The following is a 22,988-nucleotide window of genomic DNA, read 5'->3' on the forward strand; positions in this document are numbered from 1 at the left end:
TGAACAGAAGGACTGCACCTGTATTGTAACAGGAAATTGAAGACAGCTATCTCATTCGTTTGTCATTGTGACTGTAGGTGGCTCTCATTATTCTTGGTAAATAAACAAATACCACATTTACAATTTTAAAAAATCATGATAGGCGAGTATGAAGCCATTCTTACATCGATGATCATTTTAGTTCAGATTCAAGGAGACCAGTGTCCATGAGCCAGCTCCTGGCTGTTAAACCCACCTCTTGTATCCTGGGGACAGACTCATCAGCCCAGTTTTTTGGGTCTGCATGATTCTTCTGCCAGGACTTGTGAGCTATGTTTAACAGTGTGAACACAGTTGGATGCTCAAAGAGGCCAGCTTCCCTGAACTGGAACTAAAATATTTATAGTTTAAAAAACCTTTTATTCACAGAAAAGGAGAGACCTGTGTTGTGCATAATGCACATTCTCACTCATACTTTGTAATGAATATTTATTTGTATCGCTGATAAAAAGGGCTGACAATAGGGACACTGTAGGCTGAAATGGGAGTGAAACTTTCTCCCACTTCACATGCAAAAAACAATTATTTTCTAAATACCATTTGAGTAATCAAACTGTTACAATCCTTCATAGGAATGTTTTAATTGAACTCGAATCAAAAAGGTCCTATTGATAATAAATTTGTTTTCTTGTCTATGAGCAGAGCAAATGTATGCTTGTGCATACTGACAATAGCACGGAGTGAGCTAACATTTTAAGAAAACAAGAGGGCATATTTTGTTTTCTCCTATGTTAAATCACTGTGGAATCAATATTAACATTGCAGTTGGCTGTCAGAGCATTATAAACTCTCATGTGTCCTCACTCAGAATGTTGGTGTAAAGTTTTAATCCCAGTTTGCAGGGATATTTAAATAATAATTAAAGCCACTACAAGTATTAATCAACTCATACCTCTTCCACTTTACAACAAGGAGATTGGATTTGTATGTACACTTAGATCAGTCTGACCAACATAAAATATCACATGGAAAAATTAATCTGAAATCAAATGTTAGCGTCAGATTTATCAATCTAGAAATTTTTGACATATAAATCACACCATGGGACAGTACATTACAACAATGTATTACAGCATTGAGTATCCTCTTTACAGCACCTCTGCTTATCAAAGCAGTAACAGACTTCACTTTAGTGGAACAATAGACCAGTTTTATTAAACTGCACCAGACTTATTTCCTACTAGAAATTACAGTTTGCCTCAGCTAAACAAACTCACCAGCAGGAAATCCCATAACACTGAAAATACGATCCAACTGGTCATGGTGAAAGGGGTTACTTGTTTTGATATCTTCCTGGCGACAATGAAAGATGGGTTCTGATGTTAAAAGTTCTGCAAAAATGCACCCAATTGCCCAAATATCTAAAAGATTAGAAATAAAATGAGACATAAAATTAAAATGTTAAATTCACTGTGATCAATTATATGTTTTAGTTATTGTTGTTCTGATAATTCTACTGTTGTAGACTTTCAATTAATCGTGACTAAAAGGAATTCTACAGGAAACAATGAACATACCTGTTATTTTTGTAATAGCTGAAAAGAAAATAATATCTTGTATCCTTCCCAGCTTCTTGACAAATGTAGCTAGTGAAGGTGTTGGCCTAAAAGGCCAAAATTGTCTTGTCATACCTGATATACCAGGACCAGGTGGAATCATATTTGTAAATAGTAAATGTACAGGAATTTTGAAATTATCAAGATGTTACTGTCATCATTTGAGAAAGGCAGCATAAAAGAACAGGCTTAAGATTTTCAGATTGATGTCTTCTTCTTCTTCTTCTTCTTCTTAGGCAGTCCCTCGGGAACGAGGATGACTTTCTTCCACTCCAAGGTTGTGGGCCCTTAGGTGACTGAATAGTCCAATTCTGGATCCGCACACTCTGCGGGGGTGGGGGGAGGGGTGGTGGCAGGTGGTGTTTAGTGAGGCGAGTGAATGGGATGGTCGAAATTCCGAACACTGCTTCCACTGTTTGCACTTCGTCGCTGCCTGAGCATGTCGCGTTGATCGAACTGGGTGGCACCATCGTGGATGCGTGTTCTCCATTTTGGGCGGACTCGGGCAAGAGATTCCCACGAATCGGTGGAGATGTCACATTTTTTCAGGGAGCCTTTAAGGACATCCTTGTAGAGTTTCCTCTGCCCTCCTGGTAGCCTCTTGCTCTGACGGAGCTTGGAGTAGAAAGCTTGTTTTGGGAGTCTTGTGTCAGGCATGCGGACGATGTGGTCCGCCCTTGTGATGATACTCTTGGTGTCTTGACCAGAAAACATCAAGACTGGTTTGACGAGAACAACCAGGAGATCCAGGAGCTACTAAATTGCTGGCGCAAGGCATTCCTGAATTGGAAGCATCACCAAAATTCGAGAGAAAAAAAGCAGGTATACAGACAATTGAAGGCCGAGGCTCAACAAAAAAACCTGTGGCCTAAAGAACAGCTGGTGGGCTGAAAGAGTGCAAGAAGTATAGCAACTCGCTGCAGACTTATGTAGATAGCATGTGACTCCCCATGTCTTATTAACTAATCAATCTCTTCTTCATAGATGGCCAAATGACATAACATTTTGAGGATCCGAGTTCATCTGCATCTGGCCAGGTTATATCTGACCCGAGAGTGGATGATTAGGTCACTGGTTACTGACGGTAGAAAATTATTCCATTCCCAGCATTGGTACCTTATATGGGAAAATCTATTAATAAAACACTTCACAAACTAAAGCAAAAGTTTTCAGCCTCCACACAGTGAGTTCCTGATTTCAGTTGCATGAGCAGGTTGAAGGGTCAAATCAAGTCTGCATCAAGCAGAGTCAAATTTCCACATAGCTGCACGCTGATTTACACAGTGACATTCGAAGATGTCTGGGAAATGGTTGGTGAGTGCTAGACAATAGTTCATGGTTTTAGAAGACCGAAAATAGGGGAAAAATAGTTTTAAAAAGTGGGATTTGAAAAGGAAGTATTTGGCTGTCAACTCAAAAATGATAGGATTATCTGGGGGTAATTTTAACCCCGCAGAGCAGGTGGAGGGAGGAATTTAAATACCGCATGCCCACTTCCAGTTTTAACAGAGGTGGGTGGGGTGACAGGTAACCAATCCACTCTTAGGAGGTGGGTTAGTCACTAAAATGTTTTAAGCAGGCTATGTACTTCCATTTTAACAAATAACTTATTGTTAACTTCTGCAGGCCGAATTTCCCAGGGGCCAGGAAACCTGGCAGATGAAAGGAGGTGAGAAGGGCCAGATCCATGAGTTAAGTGCCTTTACTGCACGGCAGGTGAGCCAGGAAGAGCAGGAGTGCTCCCGCTACCCCAGCCCACCAAGCTTACCTATCAACATCCCATGATCAGCTGATCCCTACCCCCGCGAGCTTCACCCTCCGCCACCCTCCCCCCGATGTTCTACTCAGCTCATGATATTCAAACCACCCCCTACCGATATTCGACTGTTTGATTCACCTAGCGATGCCTCATTGCCCCTGGGATGTCTAATTACCCCCACAATGTTACTTATCTGCTTTCTGCTTCCTGGCTGATTTCCAGCCTGACAGACAGACAGCTGTGAATCTGGCTGGCTGTCAAACAGGAGACTTGTCGAGAGAAATTAAAACAGTTCCTGCCATTAAACTCGGAAGGACCTGCAGGCTCCCTGTACGCTGCTCTCCTGGCCGACATCCCATCTTCCAACTTCATGAATCTGAGCACATCCAAATTCTGCTGTCCGTAACCTAACTCACACCAAGTCCCGTTCACCCATCACTCTGATGTTCGATGATCTACATTGGGTCATGGTCTACCCTCACCTTAACCTTCAGGGAGAGGGAGAGTTACTTGGATGCTGTGTTTCAGGAGATAGTCACACCCCTTAGATTAACTACCTTGAATTCGGTCAGTGGTCAGGGACAGGAGGATGTGACTATGAGTGAGGCAGGTAGAGGGATCCAGGAAGTAGTGTTGCAGGAGCCTCATCCCTTGTCCTTGTCCAACAGGTTCGAGATTCTTGCTCCCTGTGTGGACGAGAGCAGGGACTGTAGGGAGGATGAGCAAACTGACCATAGCCCCATGGTACAGGGTGGGGGGAGAAAAGAGAAATATAGTTGTAATCGGAGATAGTATAGTCAGGGGCACAGACACTGTTCTCTGTGGCCAGGATCGAGAGCCCCGAAGGCTGTGTTGCCTACCTGGTGCCAGTGTTCAGGATATCTCATCTGGGCTGCAGAGGAACTTGGAATGGGAGGGGTAAGATCCAGTTGTCGTGGTCCACGTAGGTACCACGATATAGGTAGAATGAGGATAGGGGTTCTGCTGAGGGAATATGAGCGGCTAGGGGCTAAATTAAAAAGTAGAACCAAAAAAGGTAATAATCTCCAGATTACTACTTGAGCCACGAGCTAATTGGCACAGGGTCAATAAGATTAAAGAGGTAAATGCGTGGCTCAAAGATTGGTGTGGGAGAAATGGCTTCGAATTCATGGGGCATTGGTACCAGTACTGGGGAAGGAGGGAGCTGTTCCGATGGGACGGGCTCCACCTGAATCATGCTAGGACCAGAGTCCTGGCGAATCGCATAACTAGGGCTGTAGATAGGGCTTTAAACTAAATAGTTGGGGGGAGGGTTCAGTTGCATGGAAAATTAGGAAGTCAAAGTTAAAGGAGAAGGTAGGAGTGCAGGTTAGTGATGAGGCTGATTGTTACCAGAAAATAAAAGGTAGGGACAGAACGTGTGAACATCATATTGCTCCAAGGAATCGTACAAGAGTAGGGAAATTTGATAATAGAACAAACTTAATGGCTGAATGCACGAAGCATTCGGAATAAAATTAATGAGTTAACAGCGCAAATAGAGACGAATGGGTATGATTTAGTGGCGACTACTGAGATGTGGTTGCAGGGAAACCAGGTTTGGGAATTGAATATCCAAGGGTACTCAGTTCTTTGGAAGGACAGGCAGGAAGGAAAAGGAGGTGGTGTAGCTTTGTTAGTAAAGGAAGAGATCAGTGCTGTAGTGAGAAATGATATAGGCACTGGAGATCAAGACATAGAATCAGTCTGGGTAGAAATAAGAAATAGCAAGGGAAAGAAGTCCCTGGTGGGAATAATCTATAGGTCCCCAAACAGTAGTTCCGCAGTGGGGCACAGTATAAACCAGGAAATACTGGGGGCTTGTAAGAAAGGTGCGGCAATAATCATGGGTGATTTTAATATGCATATAGACTGGATTAATCAAACTGGCAAGGGTAGCCTCGAGGGAGAGTTCATTGAATGTATTACAGATTGTTTTTTGGAGCAATATGTTGTGGAACCAACCAGGGAGCAGGCTATTCTAGATTTGGTATTATGTAATGAGGTGGGATTAATTAATGATCTCATAGTTAAGGATCCTCTAGGGAAGAGTGATCATAGCAGGCTAGAATTTCAAATTCAGTTTGAGGGCGAGAAACTGGAGTCCCACACTAGCGTTCTGCAGTTAAACAAAGGTAATTACATAGGCATGAGGACAGATTTGGCCCTAGTGGACTGGGCAGGAAGATTAAAGGGTAGGACAGTTGATGAGCAGTGGCAGATGTTTAAGGAGATATTCAATTCCTCCCAACTAAAATATATTCCAGAAAGGAAGAAAGATTGTAAAAGGGGGAAAAATATCCATGGCTAAGCAAGGAAGTAAAGGATAACATAAAGACAAAAACTAAGGCACACCATATTGCAAAGGCCAGTGGCAGACTGGAAGATTGGGAAACTTTTAAAGATCAACAAAGGGTTACTCAAAAGTAATAAAAAGAGCAAAGGTAAATTATGAAAGAAAACTAGCGCAAAATATAAAAACAGATAGCAAAAGCTTCTGTAAGTATATAAAAGGGAAGAGAGTAACTAAAGTGAATGTTGGTCCCTTGGAGGATGTGACTGGGGAGTTAATAGCGGGGAGCACAGAAATGGCGGAGACACTAAATCAGTATTTTGCCTCAGTTTTCACGGTGGAGGACACAAGTACCATCCCAATAGTAACAGGTAATGCAGAGGTTATAGAAGGGGAGGAACTTATAACAATCATCATCACTCGGGAAAAAGTACTGAGCAAACTATTGGGATTGAAGGCAGACAAGTTCCCCAGGGCCTGATGGCCTACATCCTAGGGTCTTAAAGGAAGTGGCAGGGGAGATAGTGGATCCATTGGTTATAATATTCCAAAATTCCCTGGATGCGGGGAAGGTTCCAGTGGATTGGAAAAATGCTAATATAATGCCCTTATTCAAAAAGGGAGGCAGAAAGTAAGATACCTCCGCAATCCACTTCACCTCTCTTTCCTCCTTTAAGACCCTGCATTAAACCTACCTCTTCAATCAAGTGTTTAGTCACCTGTCCTAATGTCTCCTTCTTTGACTCAGTATCAAATTTTATTTGATTACGCTCCTGTGAAGCATCTACATTGAAGGTGCAAAAACAGTTTGCATTTATATAGCATCTAAATATAGTAAAAATTCCCAAGGTGCCTCACAGGAATGTTATCAAACAGAATTTAACTATGAGTCACATAAAGAGATATTGGGACAGGTGATGTCAGTTCTTAAGGAGCATCTTCAAGGAGGTGAGAGAGGTAGAAATGCAGAGAGGTTTAGGGAAAGAATTCTAGGGTTTAAGGTCCACGCAGTTGAAAGCACAGCCACCAATGGTGAAATAAAGAAAAACTGAGGCTGCGCAATAAGCCAGAATTGAAGGATTGCAGGACTCTCAGAGGGTTGTAAGGCTGGAGAAGAGTATACAGCTAGGGGAGGGTTAAGGCCATGGAAGATTTGAAAATACAGAAGAGAATTTTTAAATCGAGATGTTGTCAGACCAAGGTTCAACATAAGTCAGTGAGCGCAGGGATGAAGGGTGAACAAGACTTGGGGAAAGTTAGGATACGGGCAGCAGAGTTTTGGATGAGCTCAGGTTTATGAAGGTAACAAGATAGGAAACTGGCCAGGACAGCATCAGAATTGTCAAGTCTAGAGGCAACAAAGGTATGGATGAGAGTTTCAACAGAAGAGGAGCTGAGACAGGAGTGATGACAGGTGATGATGCAGGTCAGTGCAGGTGGGCTTGTCTATGGAAAGACTTTGGGGTTGGAAGCTCAGATCAGGGTCAAATAGGACATCAAAGTTGTGAATAGTCTGGATCAGCCTCACCACAGTGGCCAGGGAGAGGGATGGAGTCGGTGGCTAGGGAACAGAGTTTCTGGCGGAGGCCTAAGTCAATGGCAAATGCAAGATGTTGTTGTAAGATAGTGAAGAAAATAAATTGGTAGAATGGGAAAATTAATTTAAATTAAGTTGCAAGAGCACGACAAGGGGGCACAGGTTCATACTGTTAGAAGATAAATTTAGGACTGATAGCAAGAAGTTCTTCACACATTGCGGATAATTTTAATTGTTGATGATAATATAAAAAGGATGATATTGAATTGACTGTGCATTACACACCTCTTTCGATTTTGTCTTATTCTTTCATGGGATGTGGGCATTGCTGGCAAAGCCAGCATTTGTTGCCCATCCCTGATTGCCCTTGACAACTGAGTGGCTTGCTAGGCCATTTCAGAGGGCAGTTAAGAGTCAACCACATTGCTGTGGGTCTGGAGTCACATGTAGGCCAGACCAGGTAAGAATGGCAGATTTCCTTCCCTAAAGGACATTAGTGAACTAGTTGGGTTTTTGCAACAATTGATGATAGATTCATGGCACCATTACCGAGACTAGCTTTCAATTCCAGATTTTTATTAATTAATTGAATTTCAGTTCCACCAGCTGCCATGGTGGGATTTGAAACCTGTCGCCCCAGGGCATTAGCCTGGGCCTCTGAATTACTGTAATTCATAGATTGTTGATTTTAACTGTTGGTGATAGTATAAAATGGGTGATATTGGATGGACTGTGTATTACACACCACTCGATTTTAACTGTTGGTGATAGTATAAAAATGGGTGATATTGGACTGACTGTGTATTACACACTTCTCCTGACTTTGCCTTTCGACTTTTCGACTTCAATCGAGAGAGATATATAATGGCGAACCAATCTGATACCATCCATCTTGCACAGTTAAAATAACTCCCAAAGAGTGATCAATACACAATGGGATTCCAGGAAGAGTAGTGAAACCTAAAATATGGAATCATTTAAGAAGCAACTTGATGCATCAATGAGGGACTTTAGGATCTTTCAGAATGTAAGAATTAAATTGCAGTGAATTATCTTGAGATGGGCATCATAGCCGGGACCAGTCCTGCCCCAGTAAACCTGTATCTCCTGTGCGAGTTTCTGGGTAGCAATCAGTAGCAAGAATTCTCAGCATTTTCCCCTCTCTATCTCAGAGCCACTGGTTGCCCAAACTGCTACCTAGCTTAAATCAGGTTATTCCAAACAGGTTGGAGATCAAACCTGAGATGACTTCTAATTTATATGGCTCAGCTTCCCACTGGCTAAACTTGCTGAACCAACTGGGAGTGTGTTTTAAAACGCTGGCAAATAATGAAGATTACAGTGAAGCAACAAGTAGCAATAGAGCATATATTCCTCTGACTGAGGCATGTAGCTGACGTTGAATGCTTTCTACAGTAACACTTACATTTATACAGTAGCCATTCAGCACCAACATTAATTCACAAATAACTATAAATTGATCAATCGATTGTTCTATTTTTGGCATTGGTTGGGTTTGAAATGCTGGCCAGGACATGGAAAAACTCTGCTCTTCAATAAATAATATCAATTCCCTTTTGAAAGTTACTGTTAAGTTTATTTTCACCACCGTTTCAGGCAGAGCATTCCAGATCATAACAACACATACATTTTCTCCTCATCTGCCTCCTAAGTGTTTTGCCAATTAACTTAAATTAGCACAGCCTACAATGTATTGTGTAAGATAAAGACTCATTTCCATTTACCAAACTACTGCACAGACATAAAGATTAGTTGCTGGAATATATGGAGCAATCAATTATCATTGATATAAAATGAAGTCCAGAATTGCCAAAGTATCTTGGATTTAAAACACCATAGGGATATTTGCTATGCCTATGTAGGCATATGCCTACTGTCCCATTTAAGTAGAAAATGGGACAATAGACAAACAAAAAATTTTAAATAACAAGTCTTGCCCATTAGCTGCTTAACTAGGTCTAGTTCACCTGACTAGATTTTCGAGCATAAGTCTAAACGGGTGGCCAGTGCCTTTGCCTCAACAGGTGGGAACCTTATTTCAATATTTAAATCAGTAGAACCTGATGCAATCTTTGTGGACCAATGAGTAAGGCATGCACTGATGGTCCCTGGCATGGAGCAGCCTAACCACAGCTCTTTAAAGGGACCGCAACAGCCCACTTCAAAAACAGCCCAAAACAAATGTATTTTATTTTGATGGGCCCAGGAGGAGGAGCTGCACAAACATAGTCTGAGCCCGCTGGCGTTCCATGTGTGATCCCCCACACCCCCACCCTCGGATTGCTTCTATCTCCTCTCAAGGACTGGGCCATTGGTCGGCTTGGTAGGAACCAGCCAATTTCCCAGACTGGCAAGCTGCCTGTGCAGTGTTCACAGTTCTCCGGCTAATAAGACCTGACCAACAATACGGTTTGGGTCTCTCGCTGGACCAGTCTTACCCCTATCACTCCTGCATTTATCTATCTCAGTCCAGTATCCAATCGAGAAAAAGTGCTCAGTATGTAAATTCAGTAATCTCACAGAACTAAACTTTAACAGATTGAGACTATGGAGACCAGAAAAGTCACACAATGTAGAGATCCTGAATCTAGGTGAAATCTACACTTACTTTTCATGGACTAGCAACTAGTAGGTGATAAACGGCCAAGTAAGTATGTTCCAGCTCCACTATCCAAACCTGGTCAGCCAAAGTATCTACAGACCTAATAAAATGAATAAATTATTGTACCATGCAAACAAATTAACATACTTCATTCCTGAGATTGAATTTAATACACATATTGGGACTGTTTCAAAATTCTACACACACATGGACAACTTGAATTTTAAGAAAATTAAAATCAGTGTCTGTAAAACAGAAGATTGAGTATCTTGCAGACCCAACTAAGCTTATCAATCAGCAGACAGACTGAGCAAAAATGGGTGGAGTGGCTATAAAAACAGAGAACATTATGAAAGATGCACATACCTAAAAACCAGTCTATTCCAAAATGTTAAATAATGCACCAAAATAAAAGTTAAAAATTCAAACTTACACCCTTTTAGAGAATAAGTATAATGACTTCATCACTCACATCACGCTTCATAAAATCCATCTGTGACTGAGGAAAAGGAGGCTTTGAATTTTTTTGGCTGTGGCCTATTCTGAAAGAGAAGTTTTGAGTACCTCTGCTCTTGAAGGCCAAATAAGCACTTTATTAAGGTGTATAAAAGTACTAAATGGCATAAATGAACTCAGAATATTACTTCAAGTCAGGCCAGTAGAATCAGAAAACATAAAATATATACGAGAAACTCTTGTCCTTGCAATCTGCTGCTTCCTTTCCAACTTCCCTTTCCTTTCCAAAGTCCTCGAACAAATTGTCACCTCCCAAATCCATGTCTAGTTCCCGTAACTCCATGTTTGAATCTCAAAGACCACCTACTTCCCCTGTGTAGTCTCGCCTTTCTCCACCCTTGACTCAGCCCATCTGTTGCTCAAACCTTCATCGATGCCACTGTTACTTCCACCCTCCACAAACTTCAGCTCATTCAAAATTCTATCTTATCTATCTTATAGGACTGCCTCTATCTTATAGGACACCAAGTCCCACTCATCCATTTCCCCTGTGCTTGCTGACCTAGATTAACTACCGTTCCCCAACGCCTCAAATTTAAAATACTCATTCTCATGTTCAAATCCCTTCATGGCCTTGCTTGCCCCTTTCTCTGTCACCTTCTCTGGTCTTTCAACTCTTGCCTCTTGTGTATCATGAAATAGCTTCACCCCACCAATGGCAGCTGTACCTTCTGCTGTCTAGACACTAAGCTTTGAATTCCTTCCCTAAACCACTCCACCTCTGTCTCTTTCTTTTACATCCATCTTAAAACCCACATCTTTGAACAAGCTTTTATAGTTTATATCTCTTCTTTAGATCAATGTCAATTTTTGTCTTATTATGCTTCTGAGGGTCACCGGAGAATGTTTTTCTGTGTTACTGATGCCATATGAATGAAAGTTGTTATTTCTATCCTTACTGGGGTAACCAGAATTGTTTTAATTTGAGTTTGAAAAAGGGCTTCAAATTTACTTCTCCATCTGTGTATTTCCAGCATTTTCTTTTTTATTTCAGATTGTCTGCATTTGCAGTTTATTTTCCTTTGAATTCTACAAGTTAAATTTCCATTTCAATTACTTGAGATTCTGGTACCTTGAGGACTCCATCTATTTTCTGTGAAAACAGAAAGTCAATGGCCTTGCTTATAAGCTACAAAGGGACTGATGGGCCTAAATAAGGTTTGTGGCTTACAATGACTGCGGATTAGTTTCTAAATTTCTTTACTCCTTGAAAATTAAAAACCAGTGGCCTTACCATTATAGATTGACTCCATCAAAACGTGTTATACATACTGCATGGATTAGCATCTTGATTCTTCAATGACCTTTAATCTCAAAACAGCACATAATCTCCAGAGGAGATCAAGTACAATATAGTATAACATATCATCAACTTAAATGAAAACTTTGCAGCTACTTATAATTTATGACAGAAGTCTTTTGTCTATTCTGCACCACAAACAAAAACATACACACACAATTGAAATATTAAAGCCCCTTATTTATCTTACACTCACACACACACATACACCGGTTAACTGGAAAAATAAAAGGGATTGTTGTTTTCAGCGCTATTACAAAGAAAACAAAAAAAAACACTTAGGCAGAATACTTGTCCTTGGTTTTGGTTTGGCATCCCAAATGTGTATAGACAGCTGTCACTGGGATCTTCCTAAAACAGTTCTTTCCAGGCGATGTTGAAGATCAGCCTGGGTAGGCTTTCCAATAAATGCAGCTCAAGAAGTTTCAGACAGGTCTTACAGCAGAAATGCGGCAACAATGGTTTTCAGTTCCCATACATTCAACGCAGGATTTCTTCAAATATGCAAGATTTGGAGGAAAGTATAGGTGGTCTGATTAGTAAGTTTGCAGACGACACTAAGATTGGTGGAGTAGCAGATAGTGAAGGGGACTGTCAGAGAATACAGCAGAATATAGATAGATTGGAGAGTTGGGCAGAGAAATGGCAGATGGAGTTCAATCAGGGCAAATGCGAGGTGATGCATTTTGGAAGATCCAATTCAAGAGTGAACTATACAGTAAATGGAAAAGTCCTGGGGAAAATTGATGTACAGAGAGATTTGGGTGTTCAGGTCCATTGTTCCCTGAAGGTGGCAACGCAGGTCAATAGAGTGGTCAAGAAGGCATACGGCATGCTTTCCTTCATCGGACGGGGTATTGAGTACAAGGGTTGGCAGGTCATGTTACAGTTGTATAAGACTTTGGTTCGGCCACATTTGGAATACTGCGTGCAGTTCTGGTCGCCACATTACCAAAAGGATGTAGATGCTTTGAAGAGGGTGCAGAGGAGGTTCACCAGGATGTTGCCTGGTATGGAGGGCGCTAGCTATGAAGAGAGGTTGAGTAGATTAGGATTATTTTCATTAGAAAGACGGAGGTTGAGGAAGGACCTGATTGAGGTGTACAAAATCATGAGAGGTATAGACAGGGTGGATAGCAAGAAGCTTTTTCCCAGAGTGGGGGATTCAATTACTAGGGGTCACGAGTTCAAAGTGAGAGGGAAAAGTTTAGGGGGGATATGCGTGGAACGTTCTTTACGCAGAGGGTGGTGGGTGCCTGGAACGCGTTGCCAGCGGAGGTGGTAGACGCGGGCACGATAGCGTCTTTTAAGATGTATCTAGATAGATACATGAATGGGCAGGAAGCAAAGAGATACAGACCCTTAGAAAATAGGCGACATGTTTAGATAGAGGATCTGGATCGGTGCAGGCTTGGAGGGCCGAAGGGCCTGTTCCTGTGCTGTAATTTTCTTTGTTCTTTGTTCTTTGTTCTATTTCTTCAAATACAGGAGGAAATAGGAATCTGACACACTGGAAATACAGGGTTTCTTTTCAAGAGAGATGAGCTAGGTCTTCTTCTGGCAGGCAAAAACTAACTGTCTGTTGTCACAATTCAAAGTGAAACTAAAAACATTCCAGAAGTCAAGGCTCCTGACTTCTACAAATCTTGGCCTTTCACTTCTTTGTAAACATCTCCCCAAGTCAAAAACAACCCCTGCTGGGTAATTGTCCACTGACGGGTGCAATCCAGTAAGACTTGTTTTCAAGTCAAATCCAGGAACCTTCTGGTGACTTTTTCTAAAAAAACAGAAAGTTCAGCATCCGTTCAAGATTCCAGATGAATCAGTGTCCATAATTCAACTATAAGTCCTTAAAACATATTTTACAAAAGAAATAGAAACAATCTCATAATACCTTCACCCTTGGAGAATTGAAACATCATTTTTAAATGTGTTTCATTACAAAGTGTAAAAAAACAGAAGATGAAAACACTTTAAAACACATTTTCACACTCATCCCCATTCACTCTTTACCTGTAGTTAATACAATTTTGCTTTGTATCATCTTTTCACTCATATAACTCAAAACAAAGTTAGATTCTCGATAAGGCATCTGCTATAACATTATTTTTGCCTGAAATGTGGATAGTCTCGCATTCTGGTTATTACATTTTCCCACCTAGTTTATCACCAAATCAGCACACTGCAATCTTCAGAACAGAGCCCCCCAGTTGTTCCAAGTCATCCTTCCAAGTGTCACTATAGACCAGCACATCATCAAGGTAAACCACACAGTTAGGAACACTGGCTACCACCTGGTTCACTAGCCTCTGAAAAGTGGCTGGGGCAATTTTAAACCCGAATGGCATCACTTGGCACTGGAAAAGACCATCCAGTGTGACAAAAGCCAATATTTTTTTAGCTCGGGGTGTTAAGGAACTTGCCAGTATCCCTTTAATAAATCAATTTTTGTAAGAACATGGCACTGCCTACTCTATCAATACACTCTTCCAAGTGAGGAATTAGGTAGGAGTCTGGCTTTGTTACTGCATTAACTTTTCTGTAGTCTATGCAAAGTCTGGTTGAATCGTCAGGTTTAGGCACGAATACTACTGGTGAACTCCAGCTGCTTTGACTGGGTTCAGTTAGGTGGTTTTCCAGCATGTATTGGATTTCTGCTTTTACCTGGGCCTGTTTCTCTAGTCTTAAGCAGTAAAGATGCTGTTTTCTTGGAAAAGATTCCCCTACATCCACAGCATGTGTGGCTTAGGTTGTACATCCTGGCTTATCCCTACGGACTTTTTTAAATGCTGTGAGTAGCCTTGCTAGGTCTTCTCATTGTTCTGCATCCAAATATGAAAGCATAGTGTCCAATCTCCCTAGCAATTCAGTATTAGTTAACCGAATAGTAGGAGGTTCAATCTGAGAATTGTCTAAGCCTCCTTCTGCCTCATCCTCACTATCCTGTTATTCTTCAATGTCCCTACTACCTGATATATCTGTGTTTGCTTATCCTCATCTCCTGTTTGAAATGTTCACGTCTTAGCGCTTGTCTTCCCACTTTTTCATAGCTGTTTAGGAAGCTTTAGGGTGTTCCAGAGACACTTTGTGAGCCATTCCCGGAACACGGATACATAATCTAGCACAGAAGATTTATCCCTCTGTTCTAAAAACCTTTAGTTTAGAGATACAGCACTGAAACAGGCCCTTCGGCCCACCGAGTCATTGCCGACCATCAACCACCCATTTATACTAATGCTACACTAATCCCATATACCTACCACATCCCCACCTGTCCCTATATTTCCCTACCACCTAGGTACACTAGGGGCAATTGCTAATGGCCAATTTACCTATCAACCTGCAAGTCTTTGGCATGTGGGAGGAAACTGGAGCACCCGGAGAAAACCCACGCAAACACAGGGAGAACTTGCAAACTACACACAGGCAGTACCCAGAATTGAACCCGGGTCACTGGAGCTGTGAGGCTGCGGTGCTAACCACTGCGCCCTTTAATTAGTTTTAGAGGATCTCTTATCTCATGTCTGTAAACTAATTAAAAAGGACTAAAACCAAGAGACTCATTAGGTGAATCCCTAGTGGCAAACAAAATAAATTCTAGCCCTTTATCCCAATCATGGGGATATTCATGACAGTGTGCCCTGATCATTGTTCTGAGGGTCTGATGATACCTTTCTAAAGCTTCCTGTGTTTGTGATATGCTGAAGACTTTAACTATGTTATACCCAAATTACCCATAACTGCTTGAAAAATTTTAGACATAAAATTGGAACCTTGATCCGACTGAATCTCAATCGGTAATCCATATCTAGTGAAGAACTGGGTAAACTTCTCTACCACTACCTTAGCAGAAATTATTCTCAAGGGAATGGCCTCTGGGAACCGAGTAGCCATATCCATGATAATGAGTAAATATTGGTGTCCCGCTTTTGTTTTCAGTAAAGGTCCTACACAGTATACCAATACCCTACTAAACGATTCCTCAATAACTGGTGTGGGAATTAGAGGTACCAGTTTTATGGCAGGTTGCGGTTTTCCCACAATCTGGCAGGTATGGCACGTTTTACAAAACTGCACCACGTCCTTGGAAAGACCTGGCCAGTAAAAATATTGACTTATGCGTGATTTGGTCTTCTGGATCCCCACATGTCCTGCTATAGGAATTTCATGTGCTAACCTTAATAGTTCCCAGTGATACTCAGGCAGTACCACTATTTGATGAACTATCATCCAAACTTCGTCTGCAGGTCTGTGAGGAGGTCTCCACTTCCTCATCAGAATCCATTTTTAATATAATAGCCTTTTGGAACTCCTTTTGCCTCAGCTTCTGTTTGAGCTGATTGTGCCACTTTATTTAACTCTGGATCAGTTGCTGTGATCAGAGAAGACCTATTAAACATTTCCTTTGGATTATCCAAATCTCCGAAGAAAGTTTCAGATATTCAGCTATCTGTCTGTAGTGCAAATTTTACTTCCGACAATGGAACTTGTTTAGCCATTGCTCGGTTTACTAAACATGAAGGAAAATCCCTGGACCATTTTCCTGTAACTGTTCTGTCTCTTTAACTTCACTTGGTTTTTCCATGACTATTGGAGAAGCTACTATCTTCACTCCCTAGGAGTAGGTCAACTCCGTTTACTTGCAAACTATGGACAACTCCTACAGTTACCGTTACGGACATTAGGTCACACTCTAGGTGCATCCGATACAAAGGTAAGGGTATATACTCCCCACCAATATCATTCACTAAAACTTTAGCATTCTCTGGTAGAAATGTTATGCTTTCCCCAACAAAAAGGTTTGGGTGGTTCCTGTATCCCTAAGTATAACTATAGGTTTGCCTGCCTCACTTGAGGGATAAGGAGTTACTTTTCCTTTTGCCTAGAATTCCCTATAACTCTAAGATATCTTATTTGCAATCCCTGCACTCACATGGGCTTTTGTATTTGGCCTTACAGCTGCGGTCAGTGCTACAGCCTGATCTGCTGTACTCTTGTTCAGGGCCCCTTTCCCTGCTTTGGCTTTGTGTACCCCAATAAGTCCCATGGGTTTACCACGCAACTTCCAGCACTCTGCATGAAGATGTCCCACCTTGTGACAATGGTAACATTGAAGCTTGAGGACCTCACTTCCACCCTCAGCATCTTCCTTTCTGGTCTGAGGAGGAGATCCTGGGGCATTCCAAGCTGTCCCTTCTTGTCCCCAGCTACTTGCCTTCCTTTCACCCTCCCACCTTCTATCCTTCTTGGGTTTGTGGGGGTAACGCTCAAAGGATTTGAACTTATACACAAGCTCATAATCATCAGCAATTTCCGCTGCCTGTCTGGCCATTGAAACTTTCTGGTTCTCTACATGGGTTCTTGTGAATGGAGGGAGTTAATTTTTAAATTCTTCCAGACGAATTAGTTCCTTAAGGTTTTCATACCTGGTTTCCATCTTTACTGCCTGTATGCAACAATCAAAATTAATTTGCTGTACCCTTTCAAATTCTATATAAGTCTGCCCAGACAATCTCCAGAGGTTCCGAAATTTCTGTTGGTAAGCTTCAGGGACTAACTCATACACAGTGAGAATAGCCTTTTTTGCCATCTCATAATCTGCAGAAGCCTCCTCAGAAAGAAAGTATGGCATAAATTTCATGAGCTCGGCCCATCAACCTGCTTTGCATAAGCAGTGTCCTGCTTTCCTTTGGCCACTTCATCTGTTTGGCTATCTTTTCAAAAGAAATGAAAAATGCCTCTACGTCCCTTTCCTCAAACTTAGGGAGTGCTTGTATAAATTTAAACAGCTCTCTACTGGATCCTGAGCCTTACCAGAATCTTTACTGGAGTCAAAACCACCCTTTTGACTTAGTTGCAGCTTTTAACTTCAACTTCCCTTTCTTCATTTTCTCTTTGAAATTCTAGTTCAATTTTTTTTATTGTCAATTCCTTTTCAAGCTCAAGTTTTTTCAATTCTTTTTCCTGCTCAAGTTTTCTTATTTCTATTTATTTTTCCTCGCCAAGATCAAGCTGCCTCATCTGTAACCAAATTTCAGCTAATTCAACTGCAATACCCTCTGGTTTGCTTTCTTCTTCTTCCAATTCCAAATGTTGTGCTAATACTTCAATTGTGTCTGCTTTCTTAGCTCCTGGTTTTAACTCTAACCCCAATTTTGCTGCCAATGCTATTAGTTTGACCTTGGTTAAGTACTTCAAATCACTCAGGTTTACATCCTCCAACCCCAGAAAAGTCGCAGCAACTGTTAAAGACATTCCGGAGGTGTAGACTTTACTCTATTACGCAAGAAACCCGGTTCATTTTATTTCTCCTTTTTCAATTATTATTACCCCACTTATAATTGTACGCCGTCAGCGTTGGGTTTATCCCGCACAAAGCCCCCAGTGATATGTTATGACCCAGGCAGGAGGAGTGTGCTGTTTATTCTAGTCCCACTTCTCCACAGTTCACAACATATATTTAAATTTTCCCACTTACCGATTCGGTCATTCATGTACTCTATTTTTCCCAGACTAAAACACAACAACCAGGTTTCTTTAATAAACAACAAAATTATCAGTTTATTATAAAACAAGTCTTAGCCAATAATGAAGTAAAATATACACACACAAATTGAAATATTGAAGCCCCTTATTTATCTTAGTCCTCACACACACACATTCACCAGTTAACTGGAAAAATAAAAGGGATTGTTGTTCACAGCGCTGTTACAAAGAAAACCAAAAAAAAACTTCGGCAGAATACTTCTTTGGTTTTGGTTTGGCGTCCCAAACGCATATAGACAGATGTCACTAGGATCTTCCCAGAACAGTTCTTTCCAGGCAATGTTGAAGATCAGTTTTAGAACATAAGAAATAGGAGCAGAAGTAGGCCATTTGGCCCATCAAGCCTGCCCCACCAATCAATAAGATCATGGCTGATCTGCCCCAGACCTCAACTCCTCTTTCGTGCCAGCTCCTCATAGCCCTCAACTTCCCGATATTTCAAAAATCTATCTACCTCTTTAAATACTTTCAGTGATCTAGCCTCCACAACTCTCTGGGGTAGAGAATTCTAGACATTCACTACCCTCTGAGAGAAGAAATTACTTTGCATCTCAGTTTTAAATGAGTGTCCCCTTATTCTGTAACTATGTCCCCTAGTTAGAGATTCCCCCACTAGTGGAAACATCTTCTCAACATCTGCCCTGTCAAGCCCCCTCAGAGTCTTGTGCATTTCAATAAGATCACCCCTTATTCTTCTAAACTCTGATGAATAAAGGTCTAACCTGTTTAGCCGTTCTTGATAAGTCAACCCCTTCATCCCAGCAATCAGCCTACTGAATCTCTTTTGAACTGCCTCCAATGCCAGTATATCCTTTCTTAAATACGGGGACCAAAACTGCACAGAGTACTCCAGGTGCGGCCTCACCAACACCCTGTACAGTTGTAACAAGACTTCTCTATTTTTAAACTGCAACCCCCTAGCAATAAAGGCCAAAATTCCATTTGCCTTCTTAATTATTTGCTGCACCTGCAGTTTTGGTAGGCTTTCCAAGAAATGCAGCTACAGAGGCCTCAGATAGGTCTTACAGCAGAAATGCAGCAACAAGGGTTTTCAGTTCCCACACATTCAACGCAGGGTTTCTTCAAATACAGGAGGAAATAGGAATCTGACACACTGGAAATACAGGGTTTCTTTTCAAGAGAGAGAGATGAGCTGGGGCTCCTTCTGGCAGACAAAAAACAACTATCTGTTGTTACAATTCAAAGTGAAACTAAAAACATTCCAGAAGTCAAGCCTCCTGACATCTATAAATCTTGGCTTGTCACTTCTTTGTAAATAGCTCCCCAAGTCAAATACAACCCCTGCTGGGTGACTATCCACAGACAGGTGCCTTCCAGTAAGCCTTCCAGTAAGACTTGTGTACAAGTCAAATCCAGGAATCTTCTGGTGACTTCTTTTAAAAAAACACAAAGTTCAGCATCCCTTCAAGATTCCAGATGAATCAGTGTCCATAATTCAAGAATAAGTCCTTAAAACATATTTTACAAAAGAAATAGAAGTAATCTCGTAACAGTATTTAAAAGACATTTTTCTGCTGTACTAACTAAACATGCAACTCTTTAAAATTTCACAGAACAAATAAAATTGCAACCTGAAAATCCCCTTTTTTGTTGCTGATCACAAAAGTAGAGCTGAAAGGCATAAAACCTTTACTTTTGGAAATAAAACTTGTGGTCTCCATGAAAAGCAAAGTGAGATCTTTGTACTGTAACAGCTGAAAACATATCAAATAAGGTTATTCTATGGGTCTGTTGCATTTACTGTGCATCTGCACACCCCTCTTCCCATGCCCACAATCGTGATAGGGTCCTCCGTCTTCCCCTTCCACCCAGCCTCTGCATTTGCCAAATCTTCTTCTGCCACTTCCAACATGATCCCACCAAACACATTTTCCCCTTCCTTCCTAAAAGGGATAATTCCCTCCATGACACCTTGGTTTCTTCTTCCACCACTCTAATCACCTCTCCTTCTTCTGACACTTTCCCATTCAAGCACATGAGATGCAACACTAGCCTATTTACCTCCTCCCACACATACAGCATTCCAAATACTTTTACATGTGAGACAGCACTTTATGTGTACTTCTTCCAATCTTGTGTACTGTATATATTATTCATGGTGCAGTCTCCTCTACACTTGGGAGACCAAATGCAGATTAGATAACCAGACAAACAATTCCATTCTGTCGTTAATGTACCCAAGCTCCCAGTCACTTGCTGTGTACATTCCCTGTCCCACTCCCAGGTGACCTCTCAATGATTGGACTTTTACACTGTTCCAGTGAAGCTCAAGGAAGAGCACCCTGTCTTTCTGTTAGGCATGTTGAAGCCCTCTGTCCTTATTAATGATGCTAATAAGTTCAGAGTTTAACTTTAGCTCCCTTTTTTAATGGCAGGAGATGACAGTGATTTAGAATACATGTGTTTCCACTGCTAAGTGGGGGAGGGGGGTGGGGCATAAGATGGATTGGTGCCTAAGGTGGGGAACCACCATCAGAACACTGTGCTGATGGTGGTTCTTGGTGTTGGCTCGTTTCTTTTTTATTTCCTAATTATTTCCAATATTTTCTGATTTTGTTTCAGATTTCCAGTTTTTTATTCTGAGAGATGTTGGAAGGGCATGCACAGGCTGAAATAACACATTAAAGGCTTCTAATTTATAAGTGGTTAGAAGAAAAAATATTTTGTTAGTTGGTTGGTATTCAACAATAAATTGCATGTTCTTTAACATAGAAAAACATCTCAAGCTGCTACACGTTAATTGTTATTTATTGTGTTTAATTGTATCCAGGTGGTAGGCATTAACTTGCGATGCACTTGAGTCTCTCTTAAAAGACTGAAACTGTGGTTGTTGGGTTAGGTGGTGCATACTTGTAATGTATAACTCTGCAAATAAATATAAAAGTGTGTAAAGATTGGCTCCAGTTCTATGCTTCACCAACTGGCTTTCTGGAAAAGAACACACAAAGTCATAATCATACGGACACCAGATACAGTAGCCAGGGTTGCTCATATCCTGACATCAGCTAAAATCTTGAATAATGATATAATCATGTCCCCCTGGAAGCCCAACTAGGTCAGGAACTCAATGTATGGGAATAGCAGTGACACAGTGCCTTAGTTCATCAGTACTCTGTGCCATAAAGCCAACTCCAACTCAGGATGTTTCTTTGCGCTAGTTTAGATCACGGAAAATACAACAGCATTTAATGCATGGCTTGCTTTGACTGCACTTTGAATGAAGTTAAATATGTAATGAACATCCAAATTTCCCAGTAGATAAAGTGATAAGATCCTACAATACAATGGTCCACATAATTATATTTCTTGGCCACAAAATTTGACTTCATAGTGCTGCTGGTGTTGGTGCTATGGAAGCCTAAAGAGGCAAAAATAGCGGCCGAACCACTTCGACCACTTCCAGCATGGCCTGCGTGGTGCACCATTCTTCAAAGGGTGCTGGCAAGGGTGTGTCATGCATGTGCTGAAAGAATGCAGAGTGGGCAGATTGTGCTGATTTGGCACCTGGTCTGCCATTTTCAACCTTGCAGGTCCTGTTAATACCCTCTCCTAAACACTCCCAGCTGAACATGTGTTCAGCTGCAAAAGGGACCCCCCATGCCACCTAGAGCTATTTAAAGAGATCAGAATGGGACTTCCCGAGTGAGTGGAAGTACTGTGTTCAGCACTGTTGGAGGAATTCTGAAAAGGTGCTGGAGTCAGAAGGGAGTGTTGTTGTGCTTTTACAAGGAGTGCAGAGGACTTTGAAGGCCTCTCAGCAGAAAACCTGCTAGCATGAATGGGGTCTATAGTTACAGCCCGTTTGGGCTGGAGCACAACAGGGACATGGAGCATAGGCAGCAGAGAGGGGAAGCTGTGCGCAGAGAGCAGGAGGAGGAGAAGGCTCTCAATAGAAAGCCACCTAGGGTATTCAGAAAGCACTTCTCCTACCTCCACCTGAGCCAGGAGGAGTGACCAAGGTGGCTAAGATTCACCAAGGAGGTGGCCACTGAACTGTGCCACATTCTATAACCGTGCCTAGAGCCGCACAGCAGGGCGAGGACACCGCTGCCAGTGGCCATGAAGATAACCATGGTCCTTAATTTCTACACAAGTGGATCCTTCCAGGTTGCAGCCAGTGATATTGCCCAACATATCACAGTTTGCCTTGTATCAGCGCATTAGGGAGGTTACAGAGACCATGTACGCCAAGAGAGGAGACTTCATTGTCTTCTCTATAACCAGAGAGAATTAGAATTAGAATTAGAATTAGAACATTACAGCAAGCAGGAGGAGTGGGCATATGACTTTGCCAGGGTAATGGAATTCCCAATTGTGCAGGAGCCATCGGCTGTATGCATGTGGCTCTGCAGGTGGCACATATTAACGGGGAACTGTATTGTAACCACAAGGGCTATCACTCCCCTAATGTGCAGTTGGCGTGCAACCATGCACAGAACATTATGTCGCTGAAGGCCTGCTATCCTGGCAGCAGCCATGACAATTTCATGCTGTGCCAGACAACCATTCCCACCACCTTGACACATCAAAGGCTGGCTGCTTGGTGACAAGGGCTAAACACTACAGGTGGCTCATGATTCTCCTCCGCCACCCGAGCAGACATGGATATCGCACATACAACAAGAGCCTTGCTGCCACCAGGAACATCGTACATCAGACCATTAGTGTCCTGAAACAACAGTTCCACTGCCTGGATCACTCAGGTGGATCGTTCCAATACTCACTAAAACGTATCTCCAAACCTTAGAATCATAGAGTAATACAGCACAGAAACAGG

The 22,988-nt window shown here is 41.8% G+C and overlaps 1 protein-coding gene across 6 annotated transcripts in view; it reads right to left on the reverse strand.

Annotated features, from left to right (window-relative positions):
- The window catches only part of cdk19 (cyclin dependent kinase 19), a 308,467-nt gene that overhangs the window by 96,648 nt on the left and 188,831 nt on the right, over positions 1 to 22,988 (reverse strand). For all 6 annotated transcript variants that reach the window (XM_068027312.1, XM_068027313.1, XM_068027309.1 and 3 more), the window contains one exon: positions 1,257 to 1,400. In XM_068027312.1, coding sequence (XP_067883413.1) covers positions 1,257 to 1,400 — 144 coding nt within the window. The remainder of the gene's footprint in view (positions 1 to 1,256; positions 1,401 to 22,988) is intronic.

Source organism: Heterodontus francisci, chromosome 3, assembly GCF_036365525.1.
Source record: "Heterodontus francisci isolate sHetFra1 chromosome 3, sHetFra1.hap1, whole genome shotgun sequence".
Classification (NCBI taxonomy): domain Eukaryota; kingdom Metazoa; phylum Chordata; class Chondrichthyes; order Heterodontiformes; family Heterodontidae; genus Heterodontus; species Heterodontus francisci.